Raw genomic sequence first — 23,494 nt, 5'->3', positions numbered from 1 at the left:
GCCTACAGGCAGATATCAGCAGGACGTAAAATTTGGAGTAAGAGCTGAAGGTCTTGGGTGCCGGTTGGGCACGAAAAAAAGGAGACTTCTGGAGCCTCATCCGAAGTTCCTGGGTCCTTTAGATGGAAGGTGTCTCTTATGGTCGAACCAATGAGTACACCACATCAGGCATCCGTGTGTTCCTTTGAGTCGGAGGCCGAATCAGAAACCTCATCCACAAGTTCTCCAGGTGAATGGGAACAAGGTGAGGCAGCCCTGGAAGAGGTCGGGCACAATGAAAGGAAACTTTTGGACCACGTCTGAACTTCCTGGGTCCTTTAGCTGGAAGGTGTCTCTTATGGCCGAAACCAAGGAGTACACCACATCAGGCATATCCGTGCGGTCCTCTGAGTCGGAGGCCGAATCAGAAACCTCATCCACAAGTTCTCCGGGTGAATGGGAACGAGGTGAGGCAGCCCTGGAGGTTGGGCACAATGAAAGGAAACTTCTGGAGCCACGTCCAAAGTTCCTGGGACATCTAGATGGAAGGTGTCTCTTATGGCCGAGACCAATGAGTGCACCATATCCGACATATCCGTGCAGTCCCCTGAATAAGAGGCCGAATAGGAAACTTCATCCACAAGTTCTCCAGGTGAATGGGAACGTGTGAGGGGGCCCTGGAAGAGAGGGAGACGGCCCTGGTATGCGGGTCTGGAGAGCCAGAGCGGCGACGATGGGAGCGTCCTCTAGGGGAGCGACGCTTGCTACAGGGCGGAGTAACGGGGCGATGCCTGTGAGGGGAACGCCCATGCCTGCCAGAAGACTTGGAGGATGAGTCAGATGAAAAACACCCCTACGACGCTGCGAGAGCGTCAGTATAGGGGGAGAGCGGGACCCTCCGGAGGGCCTCTCCAATGCAGTCACCACATAACGGGAGAACTGAGCCAAGTCGGATATAGACTGGGGGAGGGAGACAACCCAGGCTGGAGGGGCGGCCGAACCCACCGGGTCTGGAAGACAACCAGGGTAGAATAGCAGGGGGGGGGTCTGGGGGAGCAGTAGAGCAGGCAGAGCAAGTGGGTTCAGCAGAAGCGGGCATTTTGGAGTTACAGCTTTTACAGACAAAATGGGAAACTAACGTTCCAGTTGTCTAATTAGAGGGAGGAACAGTTCTGTGCACGGACATACTGAAAAAAGAACTCTCTCATCCAAGTCTGTGTCCCCAGGGCAGCTGCTGTGAGGAGAACTCTGCTCTAGTGTAGATAGAGAAGGGCGAAATGTCGGCCAATAGCAAGAGAGGGGCGTGCCAGAAACAGGGGCACTGCTGATTTGCCCTTGCCACCCATAATCGCGTGCACAGCGCTGATTGGTGGTCAGTTCGCGCCCCTACACGCTCCGGCGGTCCTTGGTGGCGGAGCTAAAGCGCCCCGGCCGCCAAAATTTCAACAAGAAACACAGTAATGGTGCCCGCTCCTTGCCCCGAGCGCACATGTCATTCGCATATGCGCTCGCGGGGAACTGAGCGGGCGAGACGCCGCCAGCAGCAGCCTGCTGCCGAAAGTGAAAGTAAGCCGGTGCTCCGTGAGCCTGCATAGAAGAACGCCGCGGCTGTCAGACGCTTAAGTAAAACACCCACATCTGCTTTAATGAAATGTGAAGTAAGCGGTGCCCCATCCAAAATGCCACTGCTCACCCCAGTAATAAAGAGACCCCCTGTCCAGGCCAGCCCCATTAGACCCTGAGAAAGGTGTGACGAAAACTGAGGGTCTCCAGAGGTTGCAAATCTGCACCTAAGGGAGAAAGGGAAAAATACTCACCTCAGTCAGAAGAACTTACCTAATGAAGTCTTCTATGAAGCTTTCAGTAAGCAAACGGAATAAGAAACTAACATCCCTAAATGTAGGAAAATAAAACATAAGACCTGGTCTGGAGAATTCCAGACCATGTCGACCTCCTTAAGACACTAAGCTAAAACCGATTACCTCAAGTGCCTGTGGGCGGGTATACCCTGCTGGGAGGAGACGACTTTTCTTGTTGCCATAGTGTCAAGCCTCCTAGTGACAGCAGCATACACCCATGGTCTGTGTCCCCCTAATGGAGAAATTCTGATTTTGAGAAAAATTTTAAAATTGCTGCTGAACTTTGAAGCCCTCTGATGTCTTCCCAAAGTAAAAACATGTCAACTTTATGATGCAAACATAAAGTAGACATATTGTATATGTGAATCAATATATCATTTATTTGGAATGTCAATTTTCCTTACAAAGCACAGAGCTTGAAAGTTAGAAAAATGCTAAATTTTCTAATTTTCCATCAAATTTTGGAATTTTTCACCAAGAAATTATGCAAGTATCGACAAAAATCTACCACTAACATAAAGTAGAAGGTGTCACAAAAAAAACACAATCTCGGAATCAGAATGAAAAGTAAAATCATCCCAGATTTATTCATGCTTAAAGTGAAAGAACAGAATTGCAAAAAACGCTCCCGTCCTTAGGGTTATAAGGGCATCGTCCAAGGGGTTAAACGAGGGACGGAGGGAACCTACAACGAAGAGAGGGGGAAGATAGTGTAGATAGAGAGAGGGGAACTTATTAATGTTCCTGGGGGTGAAGCAGAGGGAGGGGTTAGAATAGTTAATAGGGATAGGCGTCATAGGGAAGGAAAAAAAAAACAAAAAAAAAAAAACACCTTTGAATTAATTGCATGTTGACTAAAGCCAAAAGTCTGTCCAATAAAACAGAGGAACTGGAGTTAATGATGTCTAAGGAGAATTATGACATAGTGGGTATAACAGAGACTTGGTTGGACGATAGCTGTGACTGGGCGGACAACATACAGGGTTATAATCTATTCAGGAAGGATCGGACAAAACAGAAAGGGGAGGAGTTTGTCTTTATGTGAATACGAGTCTGAAGGCTGCACTGCGGGAGGATATACGGGAGGGAAACGATAATGTGGAGTCAATGAGGGACATTTATCAATGTTTGCTTATGTATTCTTTTTAGTAATTTTTTGCTTACTTTTTTTTTTTGCTTATGTGTGACTTATTTATAAACTGGTTTCAGCCTGTTGATAATTTTCTTTCACGTAAGCAATTTTTACTTTTTTATTTTGGTAGTAGCTTTTTCTGCTCCATGTTTGAGCTGGAGTAAATTTAGTAAATTTTTAACCCTTACGACTTTTTTTTGTGCAGTTGCGACTGTCGCAGTTAATAAATACCTGACTACCTGTAGTCCATTTTAAAATTATTACTACGTAGTTAATTTTTGGAAAACTTGCTTTTCTCGCTTTTCAGTCAAAATGTCGCACGAAAAATCGCGTAGTCGCAGTTGCGACAATTATAGTAAAGAAAACCTGACTAAACCCGTTGATAAATGTCCATAAATATGGGTAGAAATATATGGAGATAAAAAAAAATATTCTGAGAAACCAAACCTAATGGAAGAGGCAGAAGATCAATTACTGAGGCAAATAAACAAGGCAGCAAATCAGAATGAGGTGATAATAATGGGGGACTTTATCCTAATATAAACTGGGAGACTGAGACCTGTGAATCTTATAAAGGAAACAGGTTTCTGACTATAGCTAAAGACAATTTTCTGTCCCAAATGGTGCAGGGCCCGACCAGAGGGGGCGCCCTACTGGACTTAATATTAACCAACAAACCTGATAGAGTAACTAATGTGCAGGTAGGACACCTAGTAAATACTGATCATAATATAACACATTAGAACTTGTTCTGTAATAAGGAAATCTCTCGAGGGGCCACAAAAACAATGAACTTTAGGAAGGCAAAGTTCGATCAACTCAGAAACCCTTAACAATATGAATTAGGGCTGGGCGGTATGACCAAATAAGTATTTTTGTAACTTATGGCGGTTCCACGGTATATAAACGGTATTTGCCCCCCCCCCCCAATTAATTATTAGCCCAGTGCTGCGCTGTCCCCATCGGGGTAAATACTCACATTTCACCCACAAGTGCTGCCCTCCTTGTCCTCCCCATGCCCGAGCTGCAAAAGGTAAACAAAATAAACTTTAGCGCATGTTCCTACGTCAACCTTACGCTCTTCCTAAGGATTGAAACGTCGGAGAGCCGTCAGCCTATCACCGGCCACAGTGATGTTCTGCCTCGGCCGGTGATAGGCTGAGCCCACTGTTATGTAAGAAGCCAGCTTCTTACATGACAGTGCGCTCAACCCATCACCGGCCAAGGTGGAACATCGCTGCGGCCGGTGATAGGCTGACGGCTCTCCGACGTTCCATTCCCTAGGAAGCAGGTCCTGACTGACGGGGAAGGTGAGTTAAAGTTTATTTTGTTTACCTTTTGCAGCCTGGGCATAGGGATACGGCACAGTATAGAATGTCAGCGCCCGCGGCCCGCAACAAACAGGAGGACGAGGAGGGCAGCGCTTGCGGGTGATATGTGAGTATTTATCCCGATGGGGACAGAGCAGAACTGGGCTAATAATTAATTTGGGGGGGGGGGGGGGGAAACAGCGCTCGCGGGTCACATATGATTAGTTGGGGACAGCGCAGAGCTGGGCAGATAACTCATTCATTCCCGAGAGGGAGGGGCCAAACCGGTATTGCGGTATGGGGAAAAATTCATATCGTGCAGGACAAAAATTTTGGTATTCGGTATGAACTGGTATACCGCCCAGCCCTAATATAAATTGGGATAATGTCCTCAAAAACAAGAATACTGACTTCAAAATATCTTAAATGCTCACTGTAAGATGTATATACCTTATGGGAACAAAAGTAAAAATCCGGGCTGGGATTATGTATTAAATGGGAGAACACTTGGGACGACTGACGTAGAAAAGGATTTAGGAGTTTTCATTAACAGTAAATTTAGCTGTAGTGACCAGTGTCGGGCAGCTGTTGCCAAGGCAAATAAAATCATGGGGTGCATTAATAGGGGCATAGATGCCCACGACAATGAAATAATTCTACCACTGTACAAATCACTAGTCAGACCACACATGGAATACTGTGTACAGTACTGGGCATCAGTGTAGAAGAAAGATAGAGTGGAGCTGGAGAGGGTTCAAAGACGGGCAATGGAGTAATAAGGGGAATGGGAGGACTACAGTACCCAGAAAGATTATCAGAATTAGGGTTATTTAGTTTAGAAAAAAAGGAGGCTTAGGGGAGACCTAATAACTATGTCTAAATATATCAGGGGACCATGCAGATATCTCTCCCTTAATCTATTTATACCCAGGACTATAATAAAAAAAAAATATATAAATATTAAAAATAAAAAAAAAATATTATATATATATATATATTATATATATATATATATTATATATATATATATATATATATATATATATATATATATATATATATATATATATATATATATATATATATATATACATATATTTATTAGGGATGTAAGTAAAAAAATCGATTCCCGCGATTATCGCGATTTTTCACTTGCCGATACTGAATCGATTCAAAATATTTTTTGAATCGATTCTTTTAGTGATGTGGAATTTGTATCTCCTGATCCCCGGAACAGCATGTCCCAGGCATCAGGAGCTACAAGTTCCACATTTTGTCAGTCGGATCTGACGCGGCGGCGCTTTGGGTGTACGGAGCGGGCTCCGACTCGTGCCCGCTCCATACTCTGCGGCCCCCGGCTGATTTCAGTAGCCGGGGGCCGCTGATGCATCACCGCCGCTAATATCCAGCATGCGGTGCTCTGCAGTGTGTATGGAGCGGGCTCCCGACTCGTGCCCGCTCCATACTCTGCAGCCCCCGGCTGTTCTCAGTAGCCGGGGGCCGCCGCTAATAGCCAGCATGCGGCGATCGCCGCGGCTGGCTATTAACCCTTTAGATCGCCGCTGTCAAAGCTGACAGCGGCGTCTAAAGGGACATGTGTATGCTCCCTGGTGGGCTAGATCGCCCCCCCCCGCAGCGCGATCGCGGGCGATCCACTGTGGAGGTAGCCGGAGGGCTTACCTCTGCTTCCCTGCTCTCCGTGGCTCTGTCATTGATAGAGCCTGGCTGGACCAGGCTCTATCAATGGATCGCAGATAAATGGAGTTCAATAGAACTATATTCATCTGTCTGAGGAATCTAATGATTCCTAAAAGACTAATAAAGTGTATAAAAAAAATAAAAAAGTTTTAATAAAAGTGTAAAAGACATTGTTTTTTAGACAGAATCGGGATATATCGCGATGTATCGTCACCTAGACGGTCTCGCGATATATCGGGATATATCGAATCGCCACACTGGTATCGCGATTCGAATCGCCAAATTCATGGCGATTCACACCCCATATATATATATATATATATATATATATATATATATATATATATATATATATATATATATATATATATATATATATATATATTATATATATATATATATATATATAAACACATATACATATACACACATATATATGCTCTGTACCGATGAGTGGCAAAAAACACGAAACAGCTGTCTGCAGTTGGGTAGAAACTTCCCTTTTGGGGAGTAGTCTGGCTTGGCATAAAATCCCGATCAGCTTTTTATATTCCTTAACAGGAGCTAAGCTGATATCAGGGAACATTACCTGAAAAGGTGATGTAATGAGCTGCTTTGCATATATCTCACAAGAGGGCATCCTCTACGTCTAGAGAAAAGAAGGTTTCTACACCAGCACAGATGGGGGTTCTTTACTGTAAGAGCAGAAAGACTGTGGAATTCTCTGCCTGAGGAGGTCATGGTTAACTCTGTTAAAGAGTTCAAAAGGGGTCTGGATGCATTTTTGGAGAATTACAACATTACAGGTTATCGATTCTAGATCTATAGGGACAAAAGGTTGATCCAGGAACTTATTCTGACTGCCATATCTGGAGTCGGGAAGGAATTTTTACCTCAAGTATGAGTATCCTTCCTCTGGATCAACTCAGTAGGGACTCATTAGGGTTATAGGTTGAACTTGATGGACTCTGGTCTTTTTTCAACTTTATGTTACTATGGTGAGTGAGGGCAGGTTCAGTGCTTGCCACAGACACACCCCTTTGAGCAGTGGATGTCACAATGAGTAATCACCCGGAGAGGAATTTAAGAGCCAAATACAGAAGCTAGACACATGACAAATGCATGTAAAGCATCTGCATGACCTAGTGAGTAAAATATTTAAGCATCATTTTTCTGTGATATGACAGGTACCCTTTAAAACTCCCTAAAATCATGCAAATTATTAGAGAAAGTATCATTATAAACCTATATTTGTACTTCTACTAGTGCAACTATATGCAAAATAAAACTGATTAACTTACATATAATGTCCAGGTCAGCTGCATGTTTCATTGAAGCTTTCCGACTCTAGGAGGAAAAAAAACAAACAAAAAAATAAATAAAAAACAATTACAACACTGCAGTAGTACAGTACGTCGAGGGAATGTTTCAACTTGATTTTTCTCATTAGGAAAAAATGCTGAAACATGTTCTTTTTTCTATTCTGTTTCTACTTTGTTTGTATATTTTTTTGTTAAATTGTTTGTGCACTATTACGAGGACTGCCATCTTGCCTTACGTGAACTAAGCTGCTTTCAATAGCATTTAGTTAATATTTACGCCTTACGGCAGGACTCATGGACAACCCCTTAAGGGCCCTTAATCGCTTTTTATACTTTATTACACATACGCCATTGACCGAGTGGTTTAACATCTTAAGGACTCAGCGCGTACCTTTAGGGACTCTGTTCTGAGTCCCGTTACTGGGGTTTAAAGGGTTCTCACGAGCGGAGAAAGCTTCAAACCTTGTGGGTCATGACTGCTATCAGCAGCCAGGACCCAGGGTTAATGCCAGGCACTGCCGATTCGGGCCGATGCCCGGCAATAACCCTTTAGACGCCATGATCAAAGTTGATTGCAGTGTCTAAAGTGAAAGTAAAACTATCACGGCAGCTCAGCAGAGCTGATCGGGATCATTGCGACAGAATCACGATGTCCTTATCACCTTACTGGAAGACAGGAGGGTCCTCACCTGCCTCCTCCTCGTCTGATTGGCGATCTACTGCTCCAAGCCTGCTCAGCAGGCTGAAGCAGCAGAGTGCCGATAACACTGATCAATGCATTGCTAAGGAATAGCAGTGATCAGTGGCTGCATGGTATAGTCCCCTGTGGGGGCAATTTTTTTTTTTATTTTTTTTTTTTTAAAGCGAATAAGCCCCTCCCCTATTAAAAGTTTGAATCACCCCCCCCCTTTTCGTATTTTTCATAATTATGTAAAATAATGTAATAAAAAAACATATATATATATATATACATACATACATATATATATCTCTCTCTAATATATATATATATCTATATCTATATATATATATATATATCTATTTATCTATCTATTAGGGCTGCACGAGATATTGCAAAAGCAATCGAATCGTGATTTTTGCTTTTTGCGATATGGCCCCCCGGGAAAACATGCAATTATCTGCTCGGGCTGGCTCCCGTGGCGGGGGCCGGCCAGAGCAGGTAAAAAATAATTACTAAAAGTCAGTGTTTCCCAACAGGAGACCTCCAGTTGTTGCAAAACTACAACTCTGTCCGGGCATGCGGGGAGTAGTAGTTTCACAACAGTTGGAGGCACCCTGCTAGAAAAACACTGAGCTAAGGGTGCAGGGAGAAAAATAAAAAAAATCAGGTCCCTGCAGATTCGTCACCGTGCGCTCCGGAGTTTCCTCTCTTCTTAGTACAGTGTGTAGGGCCTTTCCTTTTTCAGCCAATCACTGGCCGCAGTGGTGTCGCGTGTCAAGCCACTGATTGGCTGATGGGGAAAGGTCTTGTACTGCAGTAATACACTAGGTTTCCCGGGTCCCGCGGAAGATTTGAAATCCACCCAGGAAACCCAGTGTATTGCTGCAATACAAGAATGCAAGAAAGTGACAGAGGGGGGGGAATGTGACACGGGGGAAAATTTGACGGTGGAGATGTGAAATGGGCGGTGGGCATAAAATGGGTAGGTAGATGTGAAATGGAGGCGATTTGACATGAAATGTGTGTGTGTGGGGGGGGGGGGGCGGGATTTCACCATTTTTTTTTTTTTTTTTTTTTTAGGATATCGCAATCGCAATATTTAGGCCCAAAATCGCAATCGCACATTTTTCCCATATCGTGCAGCCCTAATATCTATCTATCTATCTATCTAATATATGTGGTACCACCGCTTGCCTAAACGTCAGAACTATTAAAATATAAGGTTAGTTAAACCACACGGTCAATGGCGTACACGTAAAAAAAAAAAATACCAAAGTACCAAATATTAATAAAAAGCGATCAAAAAGTCCCATCGAAACAAAAACGGTACCGATAAAAACTACAGACCACAGTGCAAAAAAAAATGAGCCCTCATATTGTCCCGTACATGGAAAAATAAAAAAGTAATAGGGGTCAGAAGATGACAATAAAAAAATATTTAAGTAGTAAAATCAAATAAAACCTATATAAATTTAGTATCCCTGTAACAGTATGGACCTACAGAATAAAGATAAGGTGTCATTTTTACCAAAAAGTGCACTGCGTAGAAACGGAAGCCCTAAAAAGTTCCAAGTTTTTTTTTATATTTCACCCCACAAATAATTTTTTTTTTTTTTTTGCCGCAGATTATGTTATAAAATAAGTGATGTCATTACAAAGTACAATTTGTGACACAAAAAACAAGCCCTTATATGGGTCTGGAGGTGCAAAATTGAAAGCATTATGATTTTTGATGAGGAGGAACAAATGAAAGTGCAATAACAAAAATTTTTTAAGTCCTTAACTCGATGGAGACGGAGGGCGTATGGCGTATACCTGTACGCCCTCCGCATTTCCGATCAATGCCGCCCGCCGGGTGGTGATCGGACCGGGATGACTGCTGAAATCATTCAGCAGGCATCCCGTGCCAACGCCCAGGGGGGTCCTGAGATCCCCCCCCCCCCCCCCATGTCGGCGATCGCCGCAAATCGCCGAAGAATTCAATCCGGCGATTTGCGGCTATTCTGGGTCGTACGGGTCTATGGTGACCCGGAAAATAAGGGGGATCGGGGTTGTCCAAGACACCCACGATCCTCCCGAAGGGATAGGAGTGAGGTGGCAGGGGTGCCACCCCTCCTATCCCTGCTATTGGGTCTATAAACTTAAAGTAAGCCTTCCAGATCTTGAAGTATATTGCTGAGGTAACAGACTTCCTACTTGACTGTAATGTAGAGAAGACTGAATCAGATAAACCTTTGATCCTCAGAATTACCCTTTAAAATGTCATGCAGTTAGGTGCAGACTGGGTATCTGGATGGAATACAGGACACTGAAACAAAAGATCCGGTTGTTCCGGTAAGACCCAAGGGTCTGTTAATGACATCTCCCGAAGGCATGAAAACCAGGCCCTGCGGGGCCAGAATGGAGCTATGAGAATGACCCTCGCTCTGTCCTCTCAAATCTTTTTTAGAACTTGTGGTATTAATGCTAGTGGGGGGAAGGCATAGCTCAGACTCCACTTCCAGTACTGGGACAGGGCAGATAACCTTAGTGCATCTGAGGTGGAGTCAGCTAAGAAGGCCACCCCCTTACGGATAGTAGAGATGGAGGCTAAAAGCTGTTCCCTTGGTACCTTATTTTGTATGTTCGAGGTTAACTGATCCAACCAAACTAAAACGGATCTGGCTACAGAGGTCCCTGCCACATTAGGTTTCAAGGCTGCCCCTGATGCTTCCCATGTTCTTTTAAGAAACATTTCCATTCTTTTGTCCATTGGATCCTTAAGGGTCCCAAGGTCTTCAAATGGAAGAGATCCCTTCCTAGAGATTTTAGAGATAGACACGTCAATTTTTGGTGGGTGATCCCAAGTTTTAGTTTCAGTGTCAGCGAATGGATATTTTCTTTTTAAAACCTTAGGCAAAAAAGACTGTCAGGGTTCTCCCATTCTTTAAGGATAACTTTTGAAATAATTTTGTGTATAGGGAACACACTATGTTTTTTAGAATGTCTTGGATTGACCTTGGTTCTCTGGGCTCTTCCATATTCAGAGCGGAACGAACAGCCTTCACCAACTGGTCAGTGTCCTCAGGGGAAAGAAACGCTTCCCCTGAGGAGTCTTCCTCTGACTCTTCTCCTGAGTCCGACCCATCTGGCACAATAATACCCTCTTCATCAGAATCAGATTGATTTAAGACCACTGGAGTAGTAATAACCGTAGAAGCAGTGGGAAGAGGTGTGGAATCAGTAACCACAGGATTAGCAGCAGCTGTTAAACTCTGAATGGATGACTGGATCTCCTTTCTAATAAGATCCTGCATTTGTGCCAGAAGAGACAGAACTAAGGCTGGAACTTCTGAAGTTATCAGCCTATCAATACAGTACTGACATGATGCCTTTCCATATTCAGGAGGTAATATTCCTCTACACATATTACATTCACAATTTTTTGTCTTTTTGGAAGGTTTCCTAGGTGCATCATCACCATGCTGAAAATAACCAAAAAGACCACAACTTAGTAAAAAAAAATACCAAAAACATAGAAAGAATACACTCACTCAGAAACTGCCGGTACCGAAGATGGCATCTTTGCAGATGAGTCAGATGGAGTACGCCTCAGGTTGTCACCACTGGTACTCATGCTGGAACAACGGAAAAATCCCCCACTCCAAAGCTGGACAGGTATGAATGGCTGGCCAGCTCACCACAGGAAGAAGAATGGCAGAATGAAAACTCCTTTTGAATCTGCCACCTCCTGAGCGCCGGAGGCCCGGCTCGTGACGTCACATCCGCCCCTTCTGACCTCCAGCTTCCTCTTGCATTGTCACTTGCACAGCAGTGACGGTGCTAATCCCCGCCCCATATGCTTGCCGCAGCTATCCTCAGTCGTCCGCGCTCAGACGCCGGGATCCTCCGCCTGAGCCCGCCGCAACCAGCGACAGCAGACACAATAAATTTGTGAGTTAACACCGGCTTCCGACGGAGGAGAGTGGGGGGAGGGCGGGAGATTTAAATTTGAGGAAAATGTGAGCTCGGCTGGGATCCCCCATTAGGGACCATAAGGGATTCCTCACCACCTACACCGAGGGGCCCAGCATAAAGAAATCCCTCAGCCATTCCTAAAGTCCCCCAGAGACTGGGGCTTCTCCAGGCTTCCCATAGGGACAGGAAACCACTGAGGATGGAGAGGAGTGGACTTCCTTTTATTCTCCAAGGTTTCCTGTCCCTAGGGGCGGAGTCCCTCTCTCAGGTGGTGCTGTCATGGCGATGGGAAAAACTAGCATTTTAGTGAAAAAAAAAATTAAAGTCATTTACACATCCAACTTTAACGAAAAGTCGTCAAACACCTGTGGGGTGTTAAGGATCACTGGACCCCTTGTTACGTGCCTTGAGGGGTGTAGTTTCCAAAATAGTATGCCTTTTTTGCGTCATGGGGTATTTCCATTCTCAGATGAAAAAAAATGGTAAATTTGGGGGGGGGGGGGAAACTGCACTCTCCAAAATCCCATTGTTGCTCCTTCCCTTCTGAGCCCTCTACTGCGCTCGCCGAGCACTTCACATACACATGAGGTATTTCCTTGGGGGACTTTTTCTCCTATTACCCCTTGTAAAAATTCAAAAACTGGGTCTCCAAGAACATGAGTGTGTAAAAAATTAAGATTTAGAATTTTCTCCTTCACTTTGCTGCCATTCCTGTGAAACACCTAAAGGGTTAACAGACTTTCTGAATGCCATTTTGAATACTTAGGGGGGTGCAGTTTTTATAATGGGGTCATTTATGGGGTATTTCTAATATGAAGGCCCTTCAAATCCACTTCAAAACTGAACTGGTCTCTGAACAATTCTGATTTAGAAAATTTTGTGAAAAATTTGAAAATTGCTGCTGAACTTTGAAGCCCTCTGGTGTCTTCAAAAAGTAAAAACATGTCAACTTTATGATGCAAACATAAAGTAGACATATTGTATATGTGAAACAATATATAATGTATTTGGAATGTCTATTTTCCTTACAAGCACAGAGCTTCAAAGTTAGAAAAATGCTAAATTTTCAATTTTTTCATCAAATTTTGGAATTTTTCACCAAGAAAAGTAGAATATGTCACGAAGAAACTATCTCGGAATCAGAATGAAAATTAAAAGCATCCCAGAGTTATTAATGCTTAAAGTGACAGTGGTCAGAATTGCAAAAAAATGCTCCAGTCCTTAGGGTTATAATGGACTCCATCCCCAAGGGGTTAAGGTGAAAATGGGCTGAGTCCTTAAGGGGTAATTAAATGTTGTATTTTTATAGTTCGGACATTTAAACATGCGGTGATACAACATATGTTTATTTTTTGTTAATAAAAATATTTTAAATGGCAAAAGGGGAGTGATTTCCACTTTTATGCCATAGCATAGCATTGATCAGTGTTATCAGTGCTCGACTGCTCCAGGCTGCTGAGGCCTCCTGGAGCATCAGAGCACTAATCAGACAGCAAGGAGGTAGATAGGGGCCCTCCAGTCCTCCTCTCAGCACCACGGTTTTAAATTTTTTTTCATTTTGGTTTGGATGTCTCTTCATTTTGGACGTCGCAATCAACTTTGAATGCAGCGTCTAAGGGGTAATGCCGGGCATAACTGCGATCGGCGGCTGATTAAAAGTTATTACCTATCTTGTGAATAGGTGACAACTAGCTGATTGGTGGGGGTCTGATTGCAAAGAAAATGTCTAGCTGCTGATGTGTGAAGGTAAGCAGAGGATGTAGGTTCTATTAAAAATGGGCTATCCAGGATTAGAAAAACACAACTGATTTGTTTCAAATCTCATCGGAATTGTAGGTCAGTTACATTGTTCCCAGTGAATGGAACAAAGTTTTAATACCACACACAACCTTAGGACAAGAGTGGTAAGAAATGAAGAAAGCAGCCATGTTTTTCTACTCCTGGACAACACCTTTAAAAGGAAAACTCCAGTGAAATGTTTAATCTTTCCATTGTGCCTGGGGTGCAAAAAGTAAAATAAACTTTAACTCCCCGCAGCTCATCCGGTGTGTGCCGGTATCGCTCTTGTCTTGCCAGGTATTCTTCTATATACTGGAGCCCGACGCGTCACAATGTGCTCAGTTTATCAATGGCCGCAGCGAAGTTCCATCTTGGCAGGTGATACAATGAACAAAATGTCATGTAAACTTTACATGACATTTTGCTCAGTGTATCAAAAGAGCCTGGATCCCACCTTCTCCCGCTACCTGGGCCAATAACATAACACTGCGCTTAGGTATGGCTGGTGACAATCTGAGCGCAGTGCGACACGTCAGGCACTAGGATGCGGAAGAAGACCGGGCCCAGAAGACAAAATTGTGATATTGGCACAGCAAGGGGACTTAAAGTTTGTTCTTTTACAATTACAGTCTAGGCACAATGGATTTATAAGGCTAGAGTTACATATATGCAGTGACCGGCTCTGGCGAAACTGGGCGAAAATTGCCACAATTGATGCCAGAAGTGCATCAGCTGTGTATCATCCGGTGTCCATTGTTTGTGATGCATTCCCCTGTCTGTACCGGTCTGGCGAGTCTAATCATTCTGTGTCCAAACTGAGACGCCCGATGATTTTGAACGGTCCCATTCAATGAATGGGATTAGTTCTTGCTTCATTTTCCCTCTGGTGAATTTTCTGCAGCCCCGGAGGGAAAACAAACAGACAACGCACATTTGTAAAGGGAGCCTAACACATTTCACTGGAGTACTTAAGAAAAGAAAAAATCCTGAATAATAAATATAGACAAAAATAACTTCATTTGCATTCTCTAAAAGCAACTTACCTCACAGATATTGACAACTTCCACTGCTAGAATGTCCTTTACCCGTATCAGATCTAGTGACTGAAGCTCCCTTTCTGTTAAAAACCCCCATTCCTTCAGTGTGGGCATGAGTTCGACTCGAGGCATTCGTAAAATCATCCGTTTTATAAATTCGGCAAGGCATTCGTCCATTGTAGAAATACTGGGGGGGAATAGTGCAAAGAAAATTATTGGTATTGCAAAAAAAATAATAAAATAAAAAACTATACCATTTAAAACTTCCTGAATTCCTCTGCTTCATATATAACAAATTCACACAAACAGAGATCCAAGCGCTGGGACCCCTTCGATCACGGCTCTCTCCGCGGCATGGAGCAGGGTGTTGGCATGTGCTCCATGCATTGTCTACAGGGGTACTGGATACAACGAATCACTGTATTTGGTGCTCCCATAGATGTTATAATAAATTATATATACACACACACACACACACACAGTCATGGCCGTAAATCTTGGCACCCCTGAAATTTTTCAAAAAAGTAAAGTATTTCTCACAGAAAAGGATTGCAGTAACACATGTTTATTTCCTTTGTGTGTATTGGAACTAAACCAAAAAGGAGGAAAAAAAAACTAATTGGACATAACGTCACAACAAACTCCAAAAATGGTCTGGACAAAGACAAAATTATTGGCACCCTTAACTTAATATTTGGTTGCACACCCTTTGGAAAAAATAACTGAAATCAGTCGCTTTCTACAATCATCAATAAGCTTCTTACACCTCTCAGCCGGAATGTTGGACCACTCTTCCTTTGCAAACTGCTCCAGGTCTCTTATTGGAAGGCGCCTTTTCCCAACAGCAATTTTAAGATCTCTCCACGGTGTTCAATGGGATTTAGATCTGGATGCATTGCTGCCACTTCAGAACTCTCCAGCGCTTTGCTGCCATCCATTTCTGGGTGATTTTTGATGTATGGTTGGGACATTGTCCTGCTAGAAGACCCAAGATCTCGGATGCAAACCCATCTTTCTGACACTGGGCTGTACAGTGCGACCCAAAATCTGTTGGTAATCCTCAGATTTCATGATGCCTTGCACACGTTCAAGGCACCCAGTGCCAGAGGCAGCAAAACAACCCCAAAACATCATTGAACCTCCACCATATTTCACTGCAGGTACTGTGTTCTTTTCCTGAGGCTTGAGAAAACGGCTGAACCGTGAAAGGAACGTTGCCTCGCCTCGGCCGGTCAGTCAGCGGATGCTGACCACGTCTCTCTAGCCGAGCCACGGAATGGTTTAAGAAGTGTTTCAATAAAGAGGACCCTTATCCAGGGCTGTGGAGTCCGTAGATAAATGTTCCGACGCCACAGTTTTTTGTACTTCCGACTCCTCTGTATTAATATGCAAATGTATTTATAAACACAGTTGAATCCAAGGAGCTGTTCCACCAAGTTCTTCTAAGCTCTTCTAGCAGAGAGAGGTAGTTGGGCAGAAGCTGCTGCCTTCTCCTTTTTGTGTGCTGATCTGCTGCTGAAGATAGGGCAGTGGGAGGATCCAGGAAGGGGGCAGTTATTATAAAACAGGATTTCCCTAGTAGAATCTCATAGTCATGTATAAAGTTTAAGCTAACAATCAGAGTTTACAAGTTTTTATAGCCTTAGCTGAATGGCAGCAGTTTTTCCAATGGTTTACAGCTTCAGTCTTGAACTGTTGACCCTCCATTCCCTTCACTTATACAAGTGTCTCTAGTCCTGCAAAAAACATAACAGCAGAACACAACACTATGGAAAGTATAAGTATTGCCGCTCCTAGTTGTGCGTTGTGTGCCATATAGTAAAGCACATGAAAAGCATGCTTCTTCACAGTCACTTAACGTGTTCGTTTTGCGGTTACGTGAGGCACTGAATGCATTGGTCTTTATTCTTACAGTAGAGAAGTCATTAATTATAACTTTTTGTGAATTGGGACATTTAAAACTTGCTTTTTTTTTTTATTCCAATCTAAATTTAGTAGGAGTCGGTGAATTGTTTGCCGACTCCAGGTACCCAAAATTTCGTCCGACTCCACAGCCCTGCTTTTATCTTTACTGGGTGAGTGCGATCATGCTTTTTTCTACATGGACTGTATATGCAAAAATAAAATTGGCTGCGTCCTTAACCCCTTAAGGACTCAGCGTTTTTCCATTTTCATTTTTTCCTCATCCCCTTCAAAAAATCATAACGCTTTCAATTTTGCAAATAAAATTCCATAATGATGGCTTATTTTTTGCACCAATCCTACTTTGCAGTGACAGTCATTTTACAAAAAAATCCACGGCGAAACGGAAATTTTTTTTATTGTGCGACAAAATTGAAGAAAAATTGTAATTTTGTAACTTTTGGGGGCTTCCGTTTCTACGCAGTGCATTTTTCGGTACGGACCTACCTTATCTTTATTCTGTAGGTCCGTACGGATAAAATGATACCCTACTTATATAGGTTTGATTTTATCGTACTTCTGAAAAAAATCATAACTACATGCAGGAAAATGTATACGTAAAAAATTCTCATCTTCTGACCCCTTTAACTTTTTTTATTTTTCCGCGTACGGGCCAGTACGAGGGCTAATTTTTTGCGCCGTGTTCTGAAGTTTTTAGCGGTATCATTTTTGTATTGATCGGACTATTTGATCGCTTTTTATTCATTTTTTCATTATATGAAAAGTGACAAACTACGCTATTTTGGACTTTGGAATTTTTTTGCGCGTACGACATTGATCGTGCGGTTTAATATTTTTATAGTTCGGACATTTCCGCACGCAATAATACCACATGTTTATTTTTATTTACAGTTTTTTTTTATGGGAAAAGGAGGGTGATTCAAACTTTTATTAGGGAAGGGGTTAAATGACCTTTATTAACTTTTTTTTTTTTTGCAGTGTTATAGCTCCCATAAGGGGCTATAACACTGCACACACTGATCTTTTACATTGATCCCTGCAAAGCCATAGCTTTGCATGGATCATTGTAATAGGGGGTTGATTGCTCAAGCCTGTAGCTCAGGCTTGGAGCAATCAAACGCCGATTGGACGCGACGAAGCAAGGTAAGGGGGTCTCCGCTCATGTCCTAGCTGATCAGGACATCGTGATTTTATCGTGATAGTCCTGATCAGCCCAACTGAGCTGCCGGGAAGCGTTAACTTTAGTTTTAGACGCGTCGATCAACTTTGATCGCCGCATCTGAAGGGTTAATAGCGCACGGGACAACAATCTGTGACGCACGCTATTAGCCCAGGGTCCTGGCTATCATAAGCCGCCGGGACCGACCCGGTATGACGCGGGGTCAGGGCATGACCCCGTTTTAAATACCGGGACCGGGCACAGGGCTTACAGTTACGCCCTGCGTCCTTAAGAGGTTAAGGGGTTAAATAGGCAATGTCAGATATAAATACTTTTGATATGTTGTAAAGCATGTATGACCAATAGGTTTTGCAATTGTTTTCATTAGAACATTTTCAGTATTTCATACTGAAAAAAGCTAGTCAAAGAACTGCCCCCCCCCCCCCCGGGATGCATTCAGTCCTACTGTGTACACTGCTTCGTCCTAACGTCACTGGTCGTATTTCATGATTGACAGCAAGTTGCTCTGCTCCCAGCTGCCTGTGTTTACTTGTCTGCTTGTGGCTCGTGGGGAGAGAGGCGGAAACACATTGCAGACAGTGAATAGAGGATTTGTTTAAAAAGTAAGTGTGTGTTGATATATGTGTATGTGTGTATATCAGTGTGTCTATCTAATGTGTGTGTGTGTGTGTGTGTGTGTTTGTATAATAAAGGGGGACTACAAACATATGCCTCCAGCTGTTGCAAAACTAAAACTCCCAGCATGCCTGCACAGCCAAATGATGTGTGGGCATGCTAAGAGCAGTAGTTTTGCAACAGCTGGAGGCACCCTGGTTGGGAAGCACTGGACTGAGGAGAGTGAGGGAGGGGGAGTGGTTATCACAGTGAGGGACCCGCCCCCCTGCTTCTGGTGAACAGAATTAAAGGAGATGTCCGACACATACTTTTTCTATTCCGTCCTGCCTGGGCTGCAAAAAAAGACAAAACAAACTTTCACTTACCTCCATATGTTCTCCCAGAGCTCCGCAACAGATGATCAGTCGGCCGGGCTTTTGGCTTCCTACTTCCTTTAGCCCGGTACGTCACACGGTGCTTCAGCCTATCACCGGCCGCAGCGATGTCCCGCCTCGGCCAGTGATAGGCTGAAGCGCCGTGTGACGTACCAGGCTAAAGGAAGTAGGAAGGCAAAAGCCCGGCCGACCGATCAGATGTTGCGAAGCTCCGGGAGAACATACTGTGGTAGCCCTTGGGGGGTGTATGGTAGCTGGGGTGTTTAGGTAAATGAGGTGTTAATGTTAACCCGTTAATTTGTGACGCCAGGCTGAGGGCTAGTATGCTGAGGTAATTCTCCGGCCTATCGCAGCCCTTCCCAGTAACGATAGGTTCATGTAATAAAATGACTGAAGATCCACAAAGTAGTTGAACTTTAACTTGGAGAACTTTACTTAGATGCTTGCGGTACATCCAATGAACAATAACAGTCTCAGGCAAACAGTCTCTATATATCTCAATGACTGACAGTTGTTGTGGACCTTGAATGATATTGAAAGTCTCTGAATTGAGGGTAATTATTGCAGATCCGTCCGGATTTAGGGGATACATAAGGTCCGGTGATCTTGCAGAGTGCTTAAAGGAGTAGTCCAGTGGTGATTCAGTGGTGAGCAACTTATCCCCTATCCTAAGGATAGGGGATAAGTTGCAGATCGCGGGGGGTCCGACCCCTGGGGTCCCCGGGATCTCCTGTACGGAGCCCCGACAGCCCGCTGGAAGGGGGCGTGTCGACCTCCGCACGAGGCGGCAGCCGACACGCCCCCTCAATACAACTCTATGGCAGAGCCGAAGCGCTGCCTTCGGCAATCTCCGGCTCTGCCATAGAGATGTATTGAGGGGGCGTGTCGGCCGCCGCCTCGTGCGGGGGTCGACACCCGCTATCTCGGCGGAGAGCCGGGGCCCCGTACAGAGAGATCGCAGGGGGCCCCAGCGGTCGGACCCCCCGCGATCTCAAACTTATCCCCTATCCTTAGGATAGGGGATAAGTTTTTCACCACTGGACTACCCCTTTAAGGATTGATACACTCGCAATCCTGAATAGATCAGCCGTTGCCGCAAGGCTCGGGCCTAACTCACTGCGGTAGACAGCTGCGCAGATCCTGCTCAATTGACAGCCTGGGAACAAGAGAGCGAGCAATGGCCGCCGCTCCCTTATATGGGCAGGGGCTGGGTGAATCTGGTCCGAACATCTGTCATTCACTGTTACACAGTGTGATGGGATTAACTACGTCACAGGGACCTCCAAAAGGTCCTTAAAGGGGTAGTCCAGTGGTGAAAAACATATCCCCTATCCTAAGGATAGGGGATAAGTTAGAGATTGCGGGGGGTCAGACCGCTGGGGCCCCCTGCGATCTCTCTGTAAGTGGGCCAGGCTCTCCGGCCAGATAGCGGGTGTCGACCCCCGCACGAAGCGGCGGCCGACACGCCCCCTCAATGCATCTCAATGGCAGAGCCGGAGATTGCCAAAGGCAGCGCTCCGGCTATGCCATAGAGTTGTATTGAGTGGGCGTGTCGGCAGCCGCTTCGTGCTGAGGTCGACACGCCCCCTTCCCGCGGGCTGTCGGGGCTCCGTACAGGAGATCGCAGGGGGCCCCAGCAGCCGGACCCCCCGCGATCTCAAACTTATCCCCTATCCTTAGGATAGAGGATAAGTTGTTCACCACTAGACTACTCCTTTAAGCAGAAATACCATAGAGTTCACCTGATCACGCGACCTGCAGGTCCTGCTATGCTATGGACAGGTAATCAACTATTTATTTACATTTATACAAATATATAAATCCCAAATGGTTACAGGATAACTACTATATGGATGAGGTGTGACTAGGGGTGAACTAGACAATAAAGACCCCGACATCCTAGGGACTCTGGCTATGGGGACCTATAATAAAGAGGTACCGGATAGGATACGGTACCGGGATACCACAAAATGGGGGTAAGTGAAAGTTTCTTTTGTCTTTTTTTGCAGCCCGGAATAGAAAAAGTCGGCGCCGGACATCTCCTTTAACCTGTTCAGGACCCATGACGTATGCATACGTCTTCACACCCTGGGTCTTAAGGACCCATGACGTATGCATACGTCATGGCGTTTTCCGGTCTCTGCCGCTCGCCGGGCAGAGATCGGAACTGGATGCCTGCTGAAATCCTTCAGCAGGCATCCAGGGCAAACGCCGAGGGGGGCCATGTAGGCCCCCCATGTCGGCGATCGCCGCTAATCGCAAGGGAAATCGCCCTTGCGATCTGCGGCGATACCGGGCTGATCGGGTCTCTGGGACCCGACCGCCCGGTAATTTCGCATGATCCCGGCTGTCACAGACAGCCAGGACCATGCTGGAGTATCGGAGCGAGGTGGCAAGCCGACCAATCGCAGGAGGGGGGCGGTTACTTCCTCCCGTCCTGCCCGGCCCCTGAAAGTCCGGAGAGGACGGGAGGAAGACCGGAGGACGCGGCGGGGGACGGGGGAGTGCTGGGGACCGGCCCCGGTACTTACCTCGTCCCTGAAGACCCGGATCCCGGCGAGGAAGATGGCGGCGGCGGCGACAGGTGAGTAGATCTTCAGCCGCGGTCGGGCCCTTTACAGCAATGCACGTCGCCGTAAAGCGACATGCATTGCTGTAATAGGACCCTGTAAACTACAACTCCCAGCATGCCCAGACAGCCCTTGGCGTCTGGGCATGCTGGGAGTTGCAGTTTTGCAACATCTGGAGGTCCACAGTTTGGAGACCACTGTGCCCTTCCAGATGTTGCAAAACTACACATCCTCAGCATGCCCTTACTGTCCAGGCATGCTGGGAGTTGTAGTTCTGTAACATCTGGCCCTTCAGATGTTGCAGAACTACAACTCCCAGCATGCCTGGACAGTTTTGGCATACTGGGAGTTGTAGTTTTGCAACATCTGGAAGGGCACAGATTGGGAACCCCTGTATTAGTGGTCTGCAAACTATAGTCCTCCAGATGTTGCAAAACTACAACTCCAAGCATGCTGGGAGTTGTAGTTCGGCAACATCTGGCTCTAAAGATGTTGCCGAACTACTACTCCCAGCATGCCTGAGAATGTTTGGGAGTTGTGGTTTTGCAACAGCTGGAGGCACACTGGTTGGGAAACATTGTTTCCTAACTCGGTGTTTCCCAACCCGTGTGCCTCCAGCTGTTGCAAAACCACAACTCCCAAACATTCTCAGGCATGCTGGGAGTTGTAGTTTTGCAACAGCTGGAGGTCCCCCCCCTGTGAATGTACAGGGTACATTCACATGGGCAGGGGGCTTACAGTGAGTATCAGGCTGCAAGTTTGCGATGCAGCAAATTTTGCGCGGCAGCTCAAACTTGCTGTAATCCCCCGCCCGTGTGACTGTACCCTAAAAACACTACACTACACTACACTAACACAAAATAAAATAAAAAGTAAAAAACACTACATATACACATACCCCTACACAGCCCCCCTCCCTCCCCAATAAAAATGAAAAACGTCTGGTGCGCCACTCTTTCCAAAATGGAGCCTCCAGCTGTTGCAAAACAACAACTCCCAGTATTGCCAGACAGCCGTTGACTGTCCAGGCATGCTGGGAGTTTTACAACAGCTGGAGGCACCCTGTTTGGGAATCACTGGCGTAGAATACCCCTATGTCCACCCCTATGCAAGTCCCTAATTTAGGCCTCAAATGCGCATGGCGCTCTCACTTTGGAGCCCTGTCGTATTTCAGGGCAACAGTTTAGGGCCACATATGGGGTATCGCCGTACTCGGGAGAAATTGCCTTACAAATCTTGGGGGTCTTTTTCTCCTTTCACCCCTTATGAAAAGGTGAAGTTGGGGTCTACACCAGCATGTTAGTGTAAAAAAAATAAACTTTTTACACTAACATGCTGGTGTTGACCCATACTTTTCATTTTGACAAGAGGTAAAGGGGAAAAAAGCCCCACAAAATTTGTAACGCAATTTCTCCCGACTACGGAGATACCCCATATGTGGGCACAAACTGCTCTGGGGGCGCACAACAAGGCCCAGAAGGGAGAGTGCACCATGTACATTTGAGGTGATTTGCACAGGGGTGGCTGATTGTTACAGCGGTTTTGACAAACGCAAAAAAAAAAAAACCCCACATGTGACCCCATTTCGGAAACTAGACCCCTCACGGAATGTAATGAGGGGTGCAGTGAGAATTTACACCCCACTGGTGTCTGACAGATCTTTGGAACAGTGGGCTGTGCAAATTAAAAATGTTGTACAGCCCACTGTTCCAAAGATTTGACAGACACCAGTGGGGGGTAAATGCTCATTTTATGCCTTGTTACGTTCCTCAAGGGGTCTAGTTTCCAAAATGATATGCCATGTGGGGGTTATTTTGCTGTCCTGGCACCATATGGGCTTCCTAAATGCGACATGCCCCCCGAGCAAAATTTGCTCTCAAAAAGCCAAATATGACTCCTTCTCTTCTGAGCATTGTAGTTCGCCCGTAGTGCACTTCAGGTCAACTTATGGGGTACCTCCATACTCAGAAGAGATGTGGTTACAAATTTTGGGGGGTATTTTCTGCTATTAACCCTTGTAAAAATGTGAAATTTGGGGGGAAACACATTTTAGTGATTTTTTTTTTTTTTTTTTTAC

General features: G+C 45.1%; 1 protein-coding gene across 3 annotated transcripts in view; it reads right to left on the bottom strand.

Moving 5' to 3' along the window:
• CENPN (centromere protein N) overlaps window positions 1-23,494 on the bottom strand; it is a 56,660-nt gene that overhangs the window by 30,554 nt on the left and 2,612 nt on the right. For all 3 annotated transcript variants that reach the window (XM_056526146.1, XM_056526144.1, XM_056526145.1), the window contains 2 exons: window positions 14,762-14,942; window positions 7,280-7,325 (listed from right to left, as the gene is read on the bottom strand). In XM_056526146.1, the coding sequence (XP_056382121.1) occupies window positions 7,280-7,325; window positions 14,762-14,932 (217 nt within the window). In that variant the 5' untranslated portion in view covers window positions 14,933-14,942. The remainder of the gene's footprint in view (window positions 1-7,279; window positions 7,326-14,761; window positions 14,943-23,494) is intronic.

The sequence above is a fragment of the Hyla sarda genome, chromosome 6 (assembly GCF_029499605.1).
Source record: "Hyla sarda isolate aHylSar1 chromosome 6, aHylSar1.hap1, whole genome shotgun sequence".
Lineage (NCBI taxonomy): Eukaryota > Metazoa > Chordata > Amphibia > Anura > Hylidae > Hyla > Hyla sarda.
The sequence above is the reverse complement of the archived record's forward strand: the minus strand, read 5'-3'. Positions and strand labels throughout refer to the sequence as shown.